This window comes from Galleria mellonella, unplaced genomic scaffold (genome assembly GCF_026898425.1).
Source record: "Galleria mellonella isolate WM207_F2 unplaced genomic scaffold, CSIRO_AGI_GalMel_v1 utg56, whole genome shotgun sequence".
NCBI classification, from domain to species: Eukaryota; Metazoa; Arthropoda; class Insecta; order Lepidoptera; family Pyralidae; genus Galleria; species Galleria mellonella.
Window position 1 is genome coordinate 5342486 of NW_026442117.1, and position 19211 is coordinate 5361696.

Below are 19211 nucleotides of genomic sequence, written 5' to 3' on the forward strand. Positions count from 1 at the left end.
CTCCATATCATATAGTACGTGTAAACTATTTTCACAGTGATTGGTTTAGCCGTTAAGGAGGTAAGAGGTAACAAAAAAACTCACTTTCATGCCCATACTAATATCATAAATGTGAAAGTGATTTCTTTGTACTATGAAATATCTACGTAATGTTAGAAAACTATAATTATTTTAGATTAAAATGTATTTATGTACCTTTTTTTGTACATATAGTAAAACAAGCGTTTACCCGCGAATATGTTTGCGTAGGTAACTCGTAGGTTCACTGACCGGGGTAAAATAGTTTAAGTATATTTTTATCCATATGTACGTACGTGTATAACAAAATTTGATAACAGCTAAGGGGTAACAAACAAACAAACTTCACATTAATATTAGTATTTCATTGATTGTCCATATTTTTATTTATTTTTATCATTTGCAAGTATTTAATTGTTATTTACCACATTCATATGCTTTCTTTATATCACTACATAGTATAAAAGAAAGTCGCTGTCGCTGTCTGTCCATCCCTATGTATGCTTAAATCTTTAAAACTACGCAACGGAATTTAAAGCGATTTTTTTTAATAGAAAGAGTGATTCAAGAGGAATGTTTATATGTATAATACATGCATAATATTGTAGAGAAACACTGATAAATTTAGAGGTTTCCAATGTGATGTCGTAAATAAACACATTTATTTGCGCTTACATTGCAAACGCTGACTGAACCCCACGAGAGAAATCAAAATAATGTACTACAATATTGTAAACCTTAAAAAGGTCAACAAAAAAGTCCGTGATGGCATATGTCTATCACTTAAGGATAACCCACAATAATCATTTTTTATCCTTTAAATTTTACGGGAAAAATGGCTTATTTACGGAGCGATTTTAAGCAACACAGCAGTAATTTTTATCCAATTAAGTATCTTAGATACATTGGCCATTTAATATAGATCAATATGGCCCTTATCAGCATTGCATCCGTGCGAAGTCGGGGCGAATCGAAAATTTATAATTTAACATTGTTTGCCAACTGCTTCAACCATGCTATGTGTATACCTGTCTGGGTCTCAATCTATTTCATACTATTGTCTTTCTATAAATGTTTATAATGTTATTGATTGTAACCTGTTGTGTATAAGGGGAAGAGATTGTTAGTAATGGGGTCAAATGGCCCCATTACCAACAATATATCCAGTCAGGTTGACCTCCACGTGGTTCCCTCTGGAAACCATCGTGGCTAATTCTAGTTGAATTTGTCAGGATGGGCTAACTGACCTGCTTTCATTCTCATCAGTCATCTATCACTGGTATCCCGCCAGACGGATATTACCAGATACCATATCATTATCACCCATTAAAAAAAATCTGTTGTGTATACCTTTGTAAATAAATAAATAAAATAGAATATAAGGTCGTAATGGAATAAACCTAATAAACATATAACTCGAAGATCAACGGCACCGACATACACGCGCCATTGCTTCCAAATTCAAATATTATAAACATCCATTTTCCCGCGCAAACTCATGTCCGTTGCCAGATTAACTAGTGGCATTAAATTTAGGGGAGCACAGTCGTCCGTTTCCGAAATAAATAAATTAGGGACGGGGCAAGTTTCGACGCGGAATATCCTGAAAACGAGGACTTAATCTGTAAAGTTTCAGATTTATGGAGCCATCGGCGCAAACTCGATCTTGTAGCACCATCGGATATAACGATTTGTCACGACAACTTCGAATATACTTTTTCATGCAAATCATCGGAAATATCGTATACTAATAGTTATGTTAATCGAACTAAGCCGATGTGGCTTCGGCTCAGCTCGGGTAGAAAAAAAGAAAGAGAGAGAAATATTTTTGTTTTTAAACTTAGATTTAAACATTGTTGAATAGTCATTTTTTCGTTACCACCCATTCATAACGCAATTTCAGCCAAGAAGAACGGGAAGAAACTGAGCTGTTTTTTTGTTTTCAAAAAATTTTAATATGTAATAGATAGAAAGACAATTTATTTATATATTTATTTACTCTTAAACTTGTGTGTGTGTGTGTGTGTGTGTGTGTGTGTGCGTGTGTGTGTGTGTGCGTGTGCATGTGCGTGTGCGTGCGTGTGTGTGTACACAAATCACTTAAAAAATATTTTTTCCAATCGACATTATATGTATTTGTGATTTTGGTCGAAATTTTAATTAAGAGTATATAGGGACGAAATAATACTTAAGATATTGTCTATGAATACAAAATTCGACGAATAGCCGATCGTAAATATGTAAGTTACATTTTATTCCACAGATTATAAATATAATCCGATTAGAATCGGTCACTGTATCGTCACACATTCCTTGGAACTAATCCTCATTTTATTGATGTTAATAGCTATATAAACAATTTAACTGACAGCCTGTGCATTTACGGCGCAGGATTTTGGTTAGGGTTGTGTAATAACAGGTTTTGATTTTTTTGTTGTATTTTCAATATTGGATTTTGAACAATTAAACAAAATTTTATTTCGAATTAGTAATTGTTGCTGACATCTTGGTCAGCTGAGCATTTTTCTTTATTAGTATTATTAATTTATTTTATATTCCTTTTGATATAGTTTTGCCTTTCTGATATTTATTATTAGGACTAACACACACACACGCACGCACTTACGCACACACGTAAACATGCGTCAGCATTTTTATTTATTAGTGTTATTATTTTAAATTCCTTTTGATACAGATTTTCCTTTTTGATATTTATTATTAGGACTAACACACAGACGCACACACACACACACACACACACACGCACACACACGCACATGCACACACACAAACATGCACGCACCAAAGCGTAACTGCGTTGCTAATCTAACTGCCAAGCGTGTCCTGTCCCCCTCCCCCCCCCAACATGACATGATAATGATGATGATGATAAAAAAGGTGCAGAAACGAATCTTGTGAGATCGAGCTAGTATTCAACTTTGTATCGCGACAACCCTGTTAGTTGCCGAACTTAAGAGTTCACACCGTTCTATCGAAGCAGTATATCGGTCTGTCATTTAAATTAAACGCTTAGTTAACAATAAAAAGTTATAAATAACTTGAACAATTCCCACGTGAAATTTTGATGATTTATTATTTTTCTCCGTATAAAAAAAAAAAAAAACACGGCAATTAAAAGCAAAACTAATATAGAAACGACATGGGAGTTTATTTGATTTGTAATCAAATTTTATGTCATGTGGTCCCAGCATAGAATGGGCCACCCATTCCTTTTTCTTGGAAGTTGTAAGAGGCGACTAAGGAAACTCAATGGTCCCTCTTAAAACATCACCAAAAGCTTAACTACAGTTGCTGTGGGGGGGGGGGGGAGGGATTGTTAGTAATGAGGTTTTTTTTGATGGGTGAAAATGTTATGGTAACCCCGCCTGCGCTAACGGGATACGCTGGCGGAGCACCAGTGAAAGGTGATAGATGAGAATGAAAACAGGCCAGTTAGCCCATCATGATGAATTCATCAGGAATTAACCATGATAGTTGCCAGTGGGAACCGCGAGGAGGTCGACCTGGTTGGGTATACTGCTAGCAATGGGATTCTCAGTCTCCATTACTAACAATCCCTTTCCCCCCACTGCGTTGATGTTTGTTATTTAAATAAGAGAATGTATGTTTTCCTTGGAGGATGGTTTCTCGTATAAAAATGCCGGGGGCGTGTATCCAGACCTCCTGGGAACTACTATATGCTTAAACGGGAACGTTGAAAAGTCACTTCACTTATTGCTTTGTTTTCCTCGGATTGTGAAAATTATTTTTCACTTTATAAACGACTAGCGGCCCGTCCCGGCTTCGCACGGGTGGACATTTTTACAACATTTTAAAAAGTAGTTATTGTGACATAACGATAATAGTTGGGCATATAGTATCGCGAAGTTTTTTGTAGCTATTGATATTTTCTTTAATATTGTAGAATATACTTTCGTTCTATAGCCAATAGTTTCCACAGCGCACGCGACGAAAGATATTTTATAGCATTTTTTTTAATAAATCTTGAGTTACGTTACTAAAGTTTTAGTAAGGATCCCTAATCTTTTCTAGCAATAAATATAGCCTATGTTACTCAGGGCGAATATAGCTTTCTAATGGTGAAAGAATTATTGAAATTGGCAGTTTTTGAGTTTATTCATTACAAACATACATATACACAAAAATACAAATCTTTTCTCTTTATAATATTAGTACAGATTCTGTTATCACGAGTACAGATAATATAAAAGATTTAAGTATATACTTTTATTTTTAAGCAACTCTACAAAAAAAGGGGATATAAATTAGACAAAAATCGTTCAAAGAAATCTATTTGTGGACATATAATAAATTCGAATATATCAAATGTAATTTTTATTATTAATCTATTATTAATTTTGCCAGAAGCTCATTATTGAAGTCGATATATATTTTTTTGCAGAACAAAATGTAAATTTTTTTGTACCACTATGGTGGAAAACAAGCATATGGCTTGTTTGTTGGTAAACGGAGTTACTATAAGTCTATGGACGCTTAACACTAGGGATGTCACGCGCGCGTTGGCGACCCTTAGGAAATCTTAAGAGGCCCGTTTTTCTGCAGAACAAAATGTAAATTTTTTTTGTACCACTATGGTGGCAAACAAGCATACGGCTTGTTTGATGGTAAACGGAGTTACCGTAGTCTATGGACGCCTATAACACTAGGGATGTCACGCGCGCGTTGCCGACCCTTAGGAAATCTTAACACGCCCTTTCTGCAGTCCCTAGGGAAAGCCTCTGCAGGAAAATCATTCAATAACTTGTCCACGGGAGGAAGCTCTTCTGAAATCGCACTGTGCGTGACCATTCAGGTTCTAAGGTGTCACATAATAACACAATGTATTGCGTTATAAGGTCGTAGGTTTGATTTTTAATGGACCAATTTAGGAAATAAACTTTTCTAAATCTAGTTCGAATTTGAAAGTTCTGGATATGTAAAATAAAATATATACTAAAATACTACAGTGTTAGGGTAGACACTATTTTTCTAGTTTCTTGTTAATAACTTTTACCCGTGACTTCGCTCTCGGGACCGAGATATGTTTATTGTTCGGTATAAAAAATATATACAGTCTATGTCTTCCTCCATTTTACAGAGTATGTGTATACTAAATATCAGTAAGTAGCAGTACTTGGTTAAGCCGTTATATAAACTCATTTTTAATTTTTTTATGCAACTTAGAATAGCAAATAAATTGACGGACTCCTGGTGGAAAGAAGTAATTCGCCTATAGACATGAACAGCACCATGGACATAACAGAGTATACTGTGTCGTCCATGATACTCTTAAAGCGTTACCATTTCTGAGGACTAAAGTGTTATGCCTCTGTACCCTGTAATTTTTCATTACCTTCCAAACCTAAACACTGTGGAGGGATAGGGATTGCTAGTGATAAAATTTAACAGCCTCATTGCTAGCAATAAATCCTATCAGGTCGACCTCCACGCGGTTCCCCTTGGAAACCATAGTGGTTATTCTTGTTCAATTGGTTATTTTGGGCCAGCTGACCTGTCTACATTCTTACTTGTCACCCTTCACTTGTACCCCGCCGATGTATATCGATAGCGCAGGCGCGGTTACCATACCATCTTCACCCATTAAAAAACCTAAACACAGCCGCTTCACGGCATAAACACTAATGGGACAGAGATACCCAAGTAGACGAATTCTGTACGAAGCCTTTCTTTGTTTACATTATTTATAATATAAAAAAGGATAAATTTACAGCGAGAATAACAATGTCATTACAAATGGACATTTATTTTTAACGCTGCCAATAGACTGGCGAAACGATAACAAACGGCGCACGGCGACAAATTAATGACGTCGTTATTGTCTGTCTGTCGGTCTGACAGCCACCACTGTTATAACGATGTAATTGTGACAATTGTGTACTATTATAACATACTAGTTTTTACATGCGACTCCGTCCGGAATTGATACTTAATAATATTAATGTGAAAGTTGTCACCTCTTGGTGTTTTTACGGCGTAACCGATCAGTATGAAATCCACTCGGTGTTTCTTTGCGTGATAGAATCCGAAACGAGGATATCCGCAAAAGAACCAAAGTGACCGACACAGCCCGAAGGATAAACAAGCTGATGTGAAAATGGGCTGGTCACAGCTCGAAGAACCGCCAACCGATAGGGAATAAAGGTTCTTGAGTGGCGACCCCGTACGGTTAAACGCAATGTAGGACAACCCCCATTAGATGGAGTGACGATCTCAAATGCATTGCAGAGAGTTAGTAGATGCAGGTGACTTAGGATCGTTCCTTATGTCAGTCTATGGGGGAGGCCTATGTTCAGCAGTGGATGAATAATGGATAAAATGATGATGAAGATGATGATGATGAAATTGGATACACATGTAAAAAATGGGATAGAGAAGGATATAGGCCACTTGTATCCCGGCCTGAGAATGTATCCTAGCAAAGAAAATAAAAATATTAAATGAAATATTTCCATTGACATGTGAATGAATCGTTTATTTTTCTATTCACAAAGTAGAAAACTTCAGATACAATTAAATATGTGAGACCACTTTTGTGAGAGACTGGTGCCTGCAGTAGGTTTTGAAGAACCTGTGTTACAAGTCACCAGTGCCCCATCACCATGGACTATACAAATATGTGCGAGAATTATATGTAAAACTACTCCAAAATGTTCATTTGTAGTTGTTATGATCTTAGATTATATAGTTAGAGTGTCTCCATACAAATGGTTCGAGAAAAACGGGTCAACTTTTTCATACAATTTTGCGTGACAAATATTTATGAGTGATTCCTTTATAACTTCTATATTTATTTTGTTTTATAATTTTTGCATGTTTTTTAATTCATAAAAATACATTTTATTTAGTAAATAATTATATATAGATATGTTGTATGCGTAAGTATATAAAAAAAACTAATAAAAAACTAGTCAGCTAATTTGACAATTAGCTGACAAAAAGTTGACCCATTTTTGAGACTCGATGCTCTATGTATATAATCTAAGGTTGAGATATAGCACTGTATTAGATGGATGGACGGACGGACGGAGAAAGTTACACCATAAGGGTTCCCTTGTATATTTTTGGTATGGAACCCTAATTAGCAAGTCACCAGGCGTCTTTGAAATTTGAAGACGAAGTTCCAGTAGGGTATTATTATATTAATTGTGGACTGTATTTAAACTAATGCTTCCGACAGACCGGTGATTGATTTGTTTATTTCTCACACTTAGTTCTTTTAGTAGACTCTCATAAGCGGTGTATTTTTTTTTTCTGAATGAGATCTGATTTTCTTTAAATAAAAACAACGAGTCTGTTATTGGGCCCATATTAATTTTGTTACAATTATAGTCACCATGTTTTCTAAGGAGCTAAATTTTATAAATAAATTGCCTACTTATAATGCACTCCACGTGCACCCTTCCCACATAGATCGGCCATGCTTGAGCATCGTTTAATAGGCCCTGACAAGTGAATCGGCACGTGTACTCTTTCGCTTGTTTCTTATCACACGTGTAAACCTTATTAGGATTTGTCACACAGATGACTAAAACTTTCTACTTATCAACTTATTAGTTGACCTTACTGTAGCATATATAAAAAAATTAAAATTGTAATCACGACTGTAATCCTTAATAATCAGATACATTTGTCGATTGTTGTTATTATGGTGAACGACAAATTGTACATGTCAATAAATTTATAAATAATAATAATACAGATCAGCATCTTGCTGGGTATAGTTGAATGTTAAAACAATAACAATAGTGTATAGTTGCCGTGTGGTCCCGACATAGAGCAGTTTTCTTTCGATGGGTGTCATAAGATAAAAGGAGGATAGATATACGATTTAAAAAATCCTTTTAAATCATAGTTAAAATTAACTGCGTTTCATAAATACAAAAATACAAGGGAAGCCTTGTGTTCAGCAGTTTTTCAAAAGTCACTTTTAAAAGTCGATGCTTAACTTCTTATTCGTGTTTTAACAGTTTGTATTTGCATGACTGTATTTCGGTTTTCATTGAATTTACTGGGTACAGAGAAACTCCATTTTGATTTTTCTGGAATATAATAAAAATAAAAAATGTACGTTATGTCCATAGTCCTTTTAAATCATAGTCGACGGTTACCACTTTCCATCAGGTGCGTCAGCTTGTTTGCCATTCCGCTCTATAAAAAAAAACCAAAAAAATAATGACGAAAAAGCACCAAGCGACTTATAAAAGTGCAGTCGTTCGCTCAACTAAATTTTCATCGGTAGAACAGGTACTTTACACCGTTCAATTATATTTGTGTATGTCTGCCCTACACCGTGGCTTCGAGATAACGTAATCTGACTTCTCCAGTGTTGGCAGGATTAGAAGGGTGGAGCCCTTTTAAAGTGAGTTTGAATCGTGCATGAATAAGAGATGTGTCGCGCTCAACCGTTTCACAGTTATTTGTCAAAAACCTGACTTCGAACATGACAAAATTTGAATTTGAAACAATATAAGAGTTGAATTTAAAACTATGTTTTTCATTGAATTTAAATGGAATCTGTTCGATTCAAATTTCAAATTTCCAGAATCATTTAATAATGTGTTACATAAAAAACCGCATCCAATTATATACATATTCGTTACTCTCGTTTGATCAAAAATGGCTTGACCTATTTGAATGATTTCAATTTTTGTTTTTTTTTATTATTCATTAGAACGAAAAGTTCTAATGAAAAATCGAAAATTAATAATAGGTAATTTTGTATGGGAATCGCTACTACAGATATATTTTAATAGATTATAATTTAATAGATTGCTACGCTTGACAGGCGAGTTGGCAACCGTAGTTAGGCTTTGGTGGTGTTTTAAGACACTGCTGCCGATCTCTCGACTATTAAGTTCGACACCCATGGGAAAGGAAGGGGTGGCCCATTCTACGCCGGGACCACACGGCGAATCTACTATTCTACAGGAGAGAATATTTTTTTAAGTGAAATGATGTAAACTAATTAAGTCGACTGAAATATTATTTCTTACTGATGTCGTAGTTGGTGTTTACCTGTAACAAAAAAAAAGAAAATAATGACTAAAAAAAATATATATATATATATATATATATACATATATGGAGTTATTTAATTTTCGGCGATATATAGATATCATTATATATATATATATATATATGAAAATGTCATAGAGGTGCTTCATTTAGCGTAATATTTAAGTTTCATTTTCGGCGGCGTTAGTGTGCTCGAATGTTTTTTATACAACTTAGAATGGCAAACAAGTTGACGGCTCACCTGATGGAAAGTGGTAACCGTCGCCTATAGACATGAGTAGTATCATGGACATAACAGAGTATAGTGTTTCGCCCATGACACCCTATAACTAGAACATGCGTTGCCATTCCTGACTGGACTCTGGGTGTTATTCCAATCTGTACCCTGAAATTGAAATTCACGCCATATCCCACCCTTCAAACCGAAACACAGCCATGCATAATATATATACACAAATGCTTATAATCTTATTTTCTGATTTTGCTCACAACAGAATGGTTATTTACTTAAATCTCTTACACTGTATAAGCGTTAAAGTCGACTGTTACCTATACAAAATCTCCCATATTCAAATTGTATTTAATGTTGAACCTATATGTTTTGCAATATGCTGTTGGTGTTGAAAATAAATACTGCCACGATACAAGTTAGTTTTTTTTAATACAATCTTATATTACAATTGTTGGCGGCCAGTAAACGAGAATTTGTTATTGTAATACGTAATGTATGAACCAGTGATGTGTCAACAGATACCTTCTTGCATAATGCATGTGATGAAAACCTTGGCTCTTGTCTGGGGCACCGTGGACGACACAGTGTATTTATTATGTGATATCTGTGCTCCTGCTCATATCCATAGATGACGACAGGGTTGCCACATGCGAATTCTGATTTGAAGTTCCTGTGGATGTCGTAAGAAGCGACTGAGAGAACTTAACGGTCGAGGGATGGGCAGCAGCGTCGCTCTTAAAACATCATCAAAAAAGTAACTGCGATTGCCAAGTGTGGCAACTACTGGCGAAACCTTCCTTATGGGGGATGTTTATATTCAGCAGTGGTCAATGAGCCCTTGTTAATAGACAAATGTTGTTTTTAAAGACCTATTTATAAATACACCCTTTCAGATAAAATACTATAAAAATTATTCCAAAGATTTTAAGTATTTTCGAATTACAACTGACAGAGTTATGAGGTAACGAACCTAAAAACTCAACCGAAATGAGAACCTCCTTTTTAGGAAGTCGGTTATTTTTTTTATACAACTTAGAATGATAAACAAGCTGACGGCCCACCTGATGGAAAGTGGTAACCGTCGCCTATAGACATGAGCAGTGCCATGGACATAACAGAGTATACTGTTTCGCCCATGATACCCCTCATGCGTTGCCATTCCTGAGAACTCAGGTATTGTTCCTCTGTACCCTGTAAATTCACGCCATATCCCACTCTTCAAACCGAAACACAGCCATGCAAACAACTGCTTCACGGTAGAAACACGAATGGGACAGAGGTACCCAAGCAATCGATATAGCTATAGTATAATAGATGTCATTATTATACTTTACTCAATAAACATTTGTTATTTGGAACACTAAATGTACGAAGCAGCCAAGTGTCAACAGTGTAGTTCTTGCATAATGCATGCGATCGGGACCTTGGCCGCTAAACTATATTAGCATACAATGGCACCCAGATAGGTCCAGTGAGGAAGTGAGTGCGCAGGTCGGGGACTTACTCACGACACTTTTAACCTTTCTTTACATGATTTTTTTTTATTGGTGAAATAAATCAAGGTGAAATAAAAAGCATTTTCAAAATTAAAAGAAAAGTTGTTAAAGAAATAAATTTGACAGCTATGTTTTTTTTAAATGGACATTAAACTTGTTTTTTTATATAATATTTGGACTTTCAATGTTTGATGGACATTTCCACCAAATTCCAATTATGCAAAGAAGAGTTAAAATTGAAAGAAAAAACAAAATTAGCAAATTCATACACATTGTATTGTTTTTCGTTGTTAGTTCTTTTTTTTTAATGGGTAATAATGGAATGGTAAATGAAAAGAAATATAATGTAGAATAGATGTAAATTTTCATATATATATATATATATATATATATATATATATATAACTTAAGAACACTCACCTATCCCAACCAAATGTTTAGGCTTTGTTCGGACTATTTAGTAGATGGTTTATGTGAAGTTTGCACAAAATCGGTCGAGCGGTTCTTAATTTATCACATTTTTTGTAACAAATGAATTTAATAAATGGCGGATCATTTTGTTAATGGGGATTTTTGTGTCAAATTCGAACTTTTTTTTAAGATGGGGATTGTGCTGTCAAATTGAACCTTTTTCCAGTGTTGATAGTACAAGCATATTGTTATGTCATTCACGCGGTCATTTCATTTTGGACGTGCATCGATTAAAGCAAATTGTCAGCGATAATTATTGCTTTGTGTTTATATTTTTAAATATATTGTTCAAATCAGCTATTCCCTTCAATAGATATTACGAATTTAATAATTCATAGTAATAGAAAAAATAACGCTGTCGCGTTGTACATGTTATTCGTACCTATTTTAGTGGTGCGGAAGAGGGGCAGGTGGGAGCGGGCACATCTATGAAATAGGTAGCTAGGTAGATATAGATAAAAATGTAAAATGTTGTAAAAATGCCACCCCGTGCGAAGCCGGGACGAACCGCTAGTTGTTAATAATTTGTACGCCGACATAGAGGCAGAATGTGTATGGGAAATGTAAACCTCTTTCATCTAAAACTACCTACATTCTAGCAAAATAAGTTCATTTCATAATCCCGCCTGCGCTATCGGTATACATTGGCGGGGCACCAGTGAGGGATGATTGGTGAGGATGAAAAGGCGGGTCAGTTAGCTCGTCGTGACAAATTCAACGGTAAATTAGTCGCGACGGTTTCCAGGGAAACCGCGTGGAGGTCGACTTAATAGGGCATCTTGCTAGCAATAGGGCTGTCAAACTCCATTGCTAACAATCCCATTCTCTCCAATACTAGGTTGGTTTCATACTAATTTTGTGACGATAGAAATAGCTTCTTGCGAAGTAATATATATTAAATTACCGTAACATAGTGAAATATTATACATATATGAATGTGAATGTTTAATTAATCGATTCGATTGTAATCAATTGTAGTGTTCAATCAATCGATTGATTCGAATGCGAGTTCAAATAATCATATGGATAAAGTTTCCTAAAAGTCGACAATGCGCGCGTTATATCTGTAATGTTACAGGCGTCAATAGGCTACGCTAATCCCGTTTACCATCAGACGGGTCTTATGTATATTTGCCACTATAGTAGTATAAATTATAATCGATCGATTTGTGAATTTAACAATCAATTGTGGCCCATATCGAATAATCGATTAATATTTATTTATTAACAAACATTAAATAAAATACAAATGCTAGGCACATGCCTATTAAAGGTATTCACAGCATTTACTTTAACATAATTATACAATATGAAATGAAGTAACAATTATAAATAATTAAATAGACTGCAAAAGTTTTAGATATTGCGTTATTAGTTATAGAAATATACATGTAACCTGAGCTGTGAGTAATATCAGTAAATACGATTATAAGTGAATAAATAATCGTTGTATATCGATTAATAATCGATATATTGTACAACTATTAATACACATCACTAGTTTTAATTAGCTATTGTTTCGTAACCCCTGGATACCATAGTTACCTACATATTACATACATACTTATGTTTCAGTAGAATTATGTATTATGTTAATGTAATTAGTAATTAATTAGTAGGTTTAATGTACGCTTGTCTTTGGCACTCCATTCCAGGGATTGTTGTTTATATCTGCCACAGAGTAATAAATAACAAAGAAGTCGTTAATAAATAACAAAGAAGTCGAAGAAAATAAAATCTAATATAAAAGAATATATATTAATAAAAGAATAACAGGTTGTGAAAAAAAATATTGAAATAGTTAAAAAAAAGATTGCTCTTAGCAATAAGACCGCCTTACTGTACTTATACAATTGTATCGTTGTGTTTGTAAATTGTCTTGTTTATTTCCTATATCGTATAATGCAAATAAAGTATACTCATTCATTCAAACATTACAATATCGCTATATGTACACACACAAAAAATTTTGTCGAAATGACAACCTTATTTTTACCCCCCTAAAAATAAATATAATATAAATGGTTTCCTAAACTCCAATAATGAGGGTGCACAGGCTATATTACTACGATACAAAACACATGACACAGCGTTCCGTGTCCCCGTTACATGGCAGTTTTCTCGAGTGATCCGTTTCCCCGATTTCCCGTCCAAACCTTGGACTTAAATGCCATTAATGCGAAGGGTGTAACTCAAAAATTTCTTATTTTTATTTAATGTTTTCGGTTTGAAGGGTAGGATATGACAGTGAATTTACAGAGTACCGAGGAATAACACCTTAGTGTTTAGAAATGACAACGCATGAGGGTATCATGGGCCAAATAGTATACCCTATTAAAAACTTTTTTTTTTAATAAATATTGTGTATTTTTAAATAATTATATAAGTTTCTATAGTTATTCTATTTGCGTGTTTGTTTTAACATGTTTAACAATTGTTAATATAAAAATTAAGAGAGTATTTTGTATGTATATGTGTATATTTTGCAAATTAATTCCTCTATCTATTGATGTAAAAATAATAATTTTTAGAAAGTATTTCTGTATGGATGTTCTAAAATTACGCATAAGCCACTGCACCAAATTGGATGCGGTTTTTACAGTTTCTGATAGTCTTAACTTAAAATCTAGCGACTCGTATGTTTCATTTTGATAAGTCATATAAAAATAAAAATAATCTTTATTTGCTTCCAACACAGATATACATAAATTCTGATCCCTGACAATCTAGAAACGGTGTGTTCTTTGGTTTTTCTACTTCTGAAATCCACGGTATGAAGTAGCGGGCAGAAAGCTAGTTCATTGTAGGATTCTTAAAATTAGGAATAATGGACTTGCATCACTTTTCACGAGTTTGACGTTCGAAAACTTTGCTAAAGAGGCATGGACGAGATTAGGGGTAGGTTTTTGAGAGCGCTCTCATGAGTTGCTAGTTGCGATCGGTCCCGGGGGATGAAAATAGATTCCGCCGGGGAAATAACACCGTTATCCCAGATAAGGGGGTTTGACGTAAAATACAGGAAAAATACTCGATGAATAGTATTCTCTTTTTATTTTGTTGACCAATTTTTTAACTACTAATATTTTATTGCAGGAATTGCTTAGGTTTTTACAGTAAAATGGTAATATTTTTGTTCGTATGTTTCTCTTCGCCAAATTTGTATGGATTTTAATGATTCTTTTTGCAATAGTTGGGCTTTACTCTCCTGTAGGTGCACTATTAATTTTATTCTTGCTCTTTTGTTTTTTTTTTACTTATTTACACAAATTTTACTGAACTAGGTGTTATTTTGTAGAAATCCATATTGCTTGATATTTACATTCAAGTGCAAAGGGACGTACTTAGCTCTGGGTTATCTCTGCCTACCCCATATTGAACTTGGTGTGAAGATAACTATATATATAATGAATTAAACTAGGAGACCAGCTAAAACGTGACCAAACATCCCAATTACTAGCCTGTCGGTAATAATTTGTCAAAATTAACCGTGCGGTTTTACGTCAGTCATTTATTTCTCGTTAACAATTCAAATGCATTGCATAGTTTCTGTATTTATTTAATTGTGTGAACCAAAGTTAAATATTATATGTCATTTGATATAATTATTAAAACTGGCAATTTTGCCGTTAAAACATAATTGAGAGAAATGTCAAAAAGATATTTAAATGATTCTTAATGATATTTAAACTGAGTGTGTAATTTGATATACGAAAAATGGATGTTCAAAATGGTAATTGCGTACCTAAATTCATCATCATCATCAGCCGTTATCTGTCCACTGCTGGACATAGGCCTCCCCCATAGACTGCCATTAGGAACGGCCCCAAGCTACCTGCTTATAATGACTTCCTGCAATGCATTTGAGGTCGTCACTTTATCTAGTGGAAGGACGCTGTACACCGCGTTTGCCTCTATGGAGTCGTTACTTAAGAACCTTTCCTCCCTGCCCCCATCACGATGTGCGAACTGACCCTCACTGTGGGGAAAGGGATTGTTAGTAATAGAGACTAAAAATCCCATTGCTAGTAATATACCTAATCAGGTCGACCTCCGCGCGGTTCCCCCTGGAAACTATCATGATTGATTCTTCATGATGCATTTATCATGAGAGGCTAACTGGCCTGTTTTCATTCTCATCGATCACCCTTCGCTGGTGCTCCGTCAACGTATCCCGTTAGCGCGGGCGGGGTTACCAATCCATTCCAACAAAAAAAAAAAAACGACCCTCACTGGTATATATGTTGTTATTCCATTATCATCCATTAAAAAAAAGCCCATTGCCACTTTAGCCTGCTTATTCTACATAGTAAAAATAACAACACAAACGAATTAAAACGCTATATATGTGTAATTATAATTAAGTCAGACATATTGTAATTTATCTTTTTTTTTTTTTATAAAAACAACAATGATAACAACGTATCCACTCTCATAATCTACTAGTGAACATATAAGTTGCCAAAACAATACGGGTTCAACGTACTATAATTGGCAATTAACTGAAAACAATAGCGGATGTAGTAAGTACATTATTTACATTATACTAACTAACTAATAGCGAATTAAAATTCACCCTCGTAACGAATATTCGGCACCAATAATTTGATATGTAAAACAGTTTGTTTCCACTCGTAGTTCTGACTAAACATGCAATTATATTATACTAATAACATTTATAGGGGGGAAAGGGATTGTTAGTAATGTAGACTGAGAATCCCATTGCTAGCAATATACCCAACCAGGTCGACCTCCTAGCGGTTCTTCCTGGAAACTATCATGGTTAATTCCTGATGAATTCATCATGATGGGCTAACTGGCCTGTTTTCATTCTCATCGATCTTCACTGGTGCTCCGCCAGCGTATCCCGTTAGCGCAGGCGGGATTACCATACCATTTTCACCCATAAAAAAAAACATTTATTACTGACTAACCACCCGCCCTGGTTTCGCACGATAAAAAAAATACAGCCCATGTTTTTTTTTTTTATACAATTTAGAATGGCAACAAGTAAACGGCCCACCTGATGTAGAATGGTAACTGTCGCCTATAGACATGAGTAATAACCATGGACATAACAGAGTATACTGTTTCGCCCATGACACCTCCATGCGTTGCCATTCCTGAGGACTCAGGTGTTATTTCTCTGTACCCTATAAATTCACTGCTATATCCCACCCTTAAAAACCGAAACACAGCCATGCAAACACAACTGCTTTACAGCAGAAACACGAATGGAACAGAGGTGTGTGTGTTTGCATGGCTGTGTTTCCGTTTGAAGGGTGGGATATGGCGTGAATTTACAGGGTACAGAGGAATAATATCTGAGTCCTCAGGAATGGCATCGCATGTGGGGTATCATGGACGAAACAGTATACTCTGTTATGTCCATGGTACTGCTCATGTCTATAGGCGATGGTTACCATTTTCCATCAGGTGGGCCGTCAGCTTGTTTGCCATTCTAAGTTGTATAAAAAAAAAGGTGCCTAAGCAAACGACTTTTATACAAAATCTCGCTCTGGTAATTCCATCTTTTTAATGCGTAAAAACTCATTTTATTTATTAAATAATTAAATATAGATGCGTTAAGATACGTTATGTGCGTAATTGTAAAGAACACTGATTAAATAACGAGTCAATTTAAAAATTATAAAACAAAATAAATATAGAAGTTATAAAGGAAACACTCATAACTATTTGTCACTCAAAATTGTATGAAAAAGTTGAGCCGTTGTTCTCGAATCGTTTATATCGGGACACTATCTATATAGTTTAAGGTATACATCTACTGTACGAACAAAAATTAATTACATAGAACAAATTAGCCAAGACTGTACTGTCAGTCAACAGCGATCAATTTAATTATATAATAACATTACAGATACCCCGACTATATAATTTGAGCCCACTTTAATCTCGTCTATGGTGTAAGCTGACCATGCTATACGGTCATTAACCTCACACGTGACAGGTGCTCGCGCATTTTGCATACCGAGCTATGAGTCACAGTTTAAAATATTTACAGTGTTCGCAACTTTGAATTTATGTATGTAATTAAAAAAAAAAATACATTTTGCCCAGGATCGTCATCAGCACATCAGCCGTTAACTGCCCACTGTTGAACATAGGTTTTCCCCATAAGGGGAGTTTTACTAGTAATTGCCACGTTTGGCAGACAGGTTAGCAACCATAATTAGGCTATGATGATGATGAGGGACGCTGCTACCCATACCTCGACTGTTAAGTTCTTCTAGTCGCCTCTTACGAGAGACACGGGAAAGGAAGGGATGGCCAATTCTATGCCGGGACCATACGGTATACTTTTTTTATTATTTTAATTTTGTAACATTGCCTATGTTAGTTTTTATTAATATTACTACTGTGAAAATGAATTTGTTTGTTTGTCATTTCTTATCGATTAACCAATCGCTATGTAATTTTAACTACACGTACTATATGAGTAGGAGAAGGACAGGGGATATCTTTTATCCCGGTTAGTGAACATATTAACCCTTCTTAGCATGATTTTTTTTTATTGGTTAAAAAAATCAAAGTGATAAATTCATGTTAAAAATTTAAGGAAAAATGGTTAAAAAAATAAATTTGACAGCTATGTTTTTTTTTCTGCAATGAACATTAAAAAGGTATCCATGGTAGACATGGTCAAGTTAAAGTGAAATTGTTCTTTTATATAATTTTTAGGCATTTAATGTTATGATAGAAATTTCCACCATTATGCAAAGAGGGGTAAAAGTCGCAGGTAAAAGCTAGTAAATTTAAAACAAACTGACTGAGAATCGGCTATTCCTAAAAATTACTTGTAAATAAGAACGGAAAAAGGTTCTTTTAGAATTCAACAAGAGCAAAAAACATAGTTATCTTGTGGTCCCGGCAAAGAATTGGCCACCCCTTCTTTTCCCGTGGCTGTCATAAGAGTAGGCTAAGGGAGAGCGAGGGATGGGTAGCAGCGTCCCTTTTAAAACATCTTTAACAGCCTAACTGCGGTTGCCAACCCGTCTGCCAAGCATGGAAACAACTGCCAAAACTCCCCTTATGGGGAAGGCTTATGTCCAGCAGTGGACAGTTATAATGAGGTTATTTTAACTGTACAATGATATTAACAAAATGTGTTGTTGTTATTGTACATTTTTTATTGTACATAATTTACTTTGGACATACAAAAAAATTTTGAATATACAATGTGCTTACTAATAATAACTTATTTAGGTCGATTCCTTGGGTACCTTCGTTCCATACGTGTTTCAACCGTAAAGCAGTTGTGTTTGCATGGCTGTGTTTCGGTTTGAAGGGTGCATTTACAAGGTACAGAGGAATAACACATAAGTCCTCAGGAATGGCAACGCGTGGGAGGTATCATGGGCGAAACAGTATACTCTGTTATGTCCATGGTACTGCTCATGTCTATAGGCGACGGTTGCCACTTTCCATCAGGTAAGCCGTCAGCTTGATTGCCATTCTAAGTTGTATAAAAAAAAATATATATATATAAAACAACATTACCCTGTATAAAGAACGTAAAGCAACAATGTCTTAACATTTCCGTATTACGTAACAAACGATGCTGTATGTGCGTATGTCTATTAAAACCACATCAAGAATAGATCAAACACATAAAGATGGATACCACCATGGCTGAGCAATGGTTAATCCGACTCATTATAATACAGTGCCATATTTATAGCTCCAGAATGAAAATAATCAGACATATTGAAATTTATATGATTTAAATTGATAAAAGATTATATTATAACGCAACGGGTAGATTTTTTAATGGATGAAAATGGAATGGTAATTCAGCAGAATTCAAAAAGAAATTTAATTGTATTTTTTTTTAATGTTAGTTACGTCAGTTCTAAATTGATTAGGGATTTTTTTTGTCTGAAAGGATATACTTATAGATTGGTCTGATAGAAATTTTA

The 19211-nt window shown here is 34.9% G+C and overlaps 1 protein-coding gene across 4 annotated transcripts in view; it reads right to left on the reverse strand.

Annotated features, from left to right (window-relative positions):
- LOC113516035 (uncharacterized) overlaps positions 1-19211 on the reverse strand; it is a 223195-nt gene that overhangs the window by 59615 nt on the left and 144369 nt on the right. Inside the window, exon 1 of one of the 4 annotated variants that reach the window (XM_052899171.1) lies at positions 9830-9991. The exons of the other annotated variants lie outside the window; for them this stretch is intronic. Coding sequence (XP_052755131.1) covers positions 9830-9839 — 10 coding nt within the window. The 5' untranslated portion in view covers positions 9840-9991. Of the gene's footprint in view, positions 1-9829; positions 9992-19211 lie in introns of those variants that run through there. 4 annotated transcript variants of the gene reach the window in all.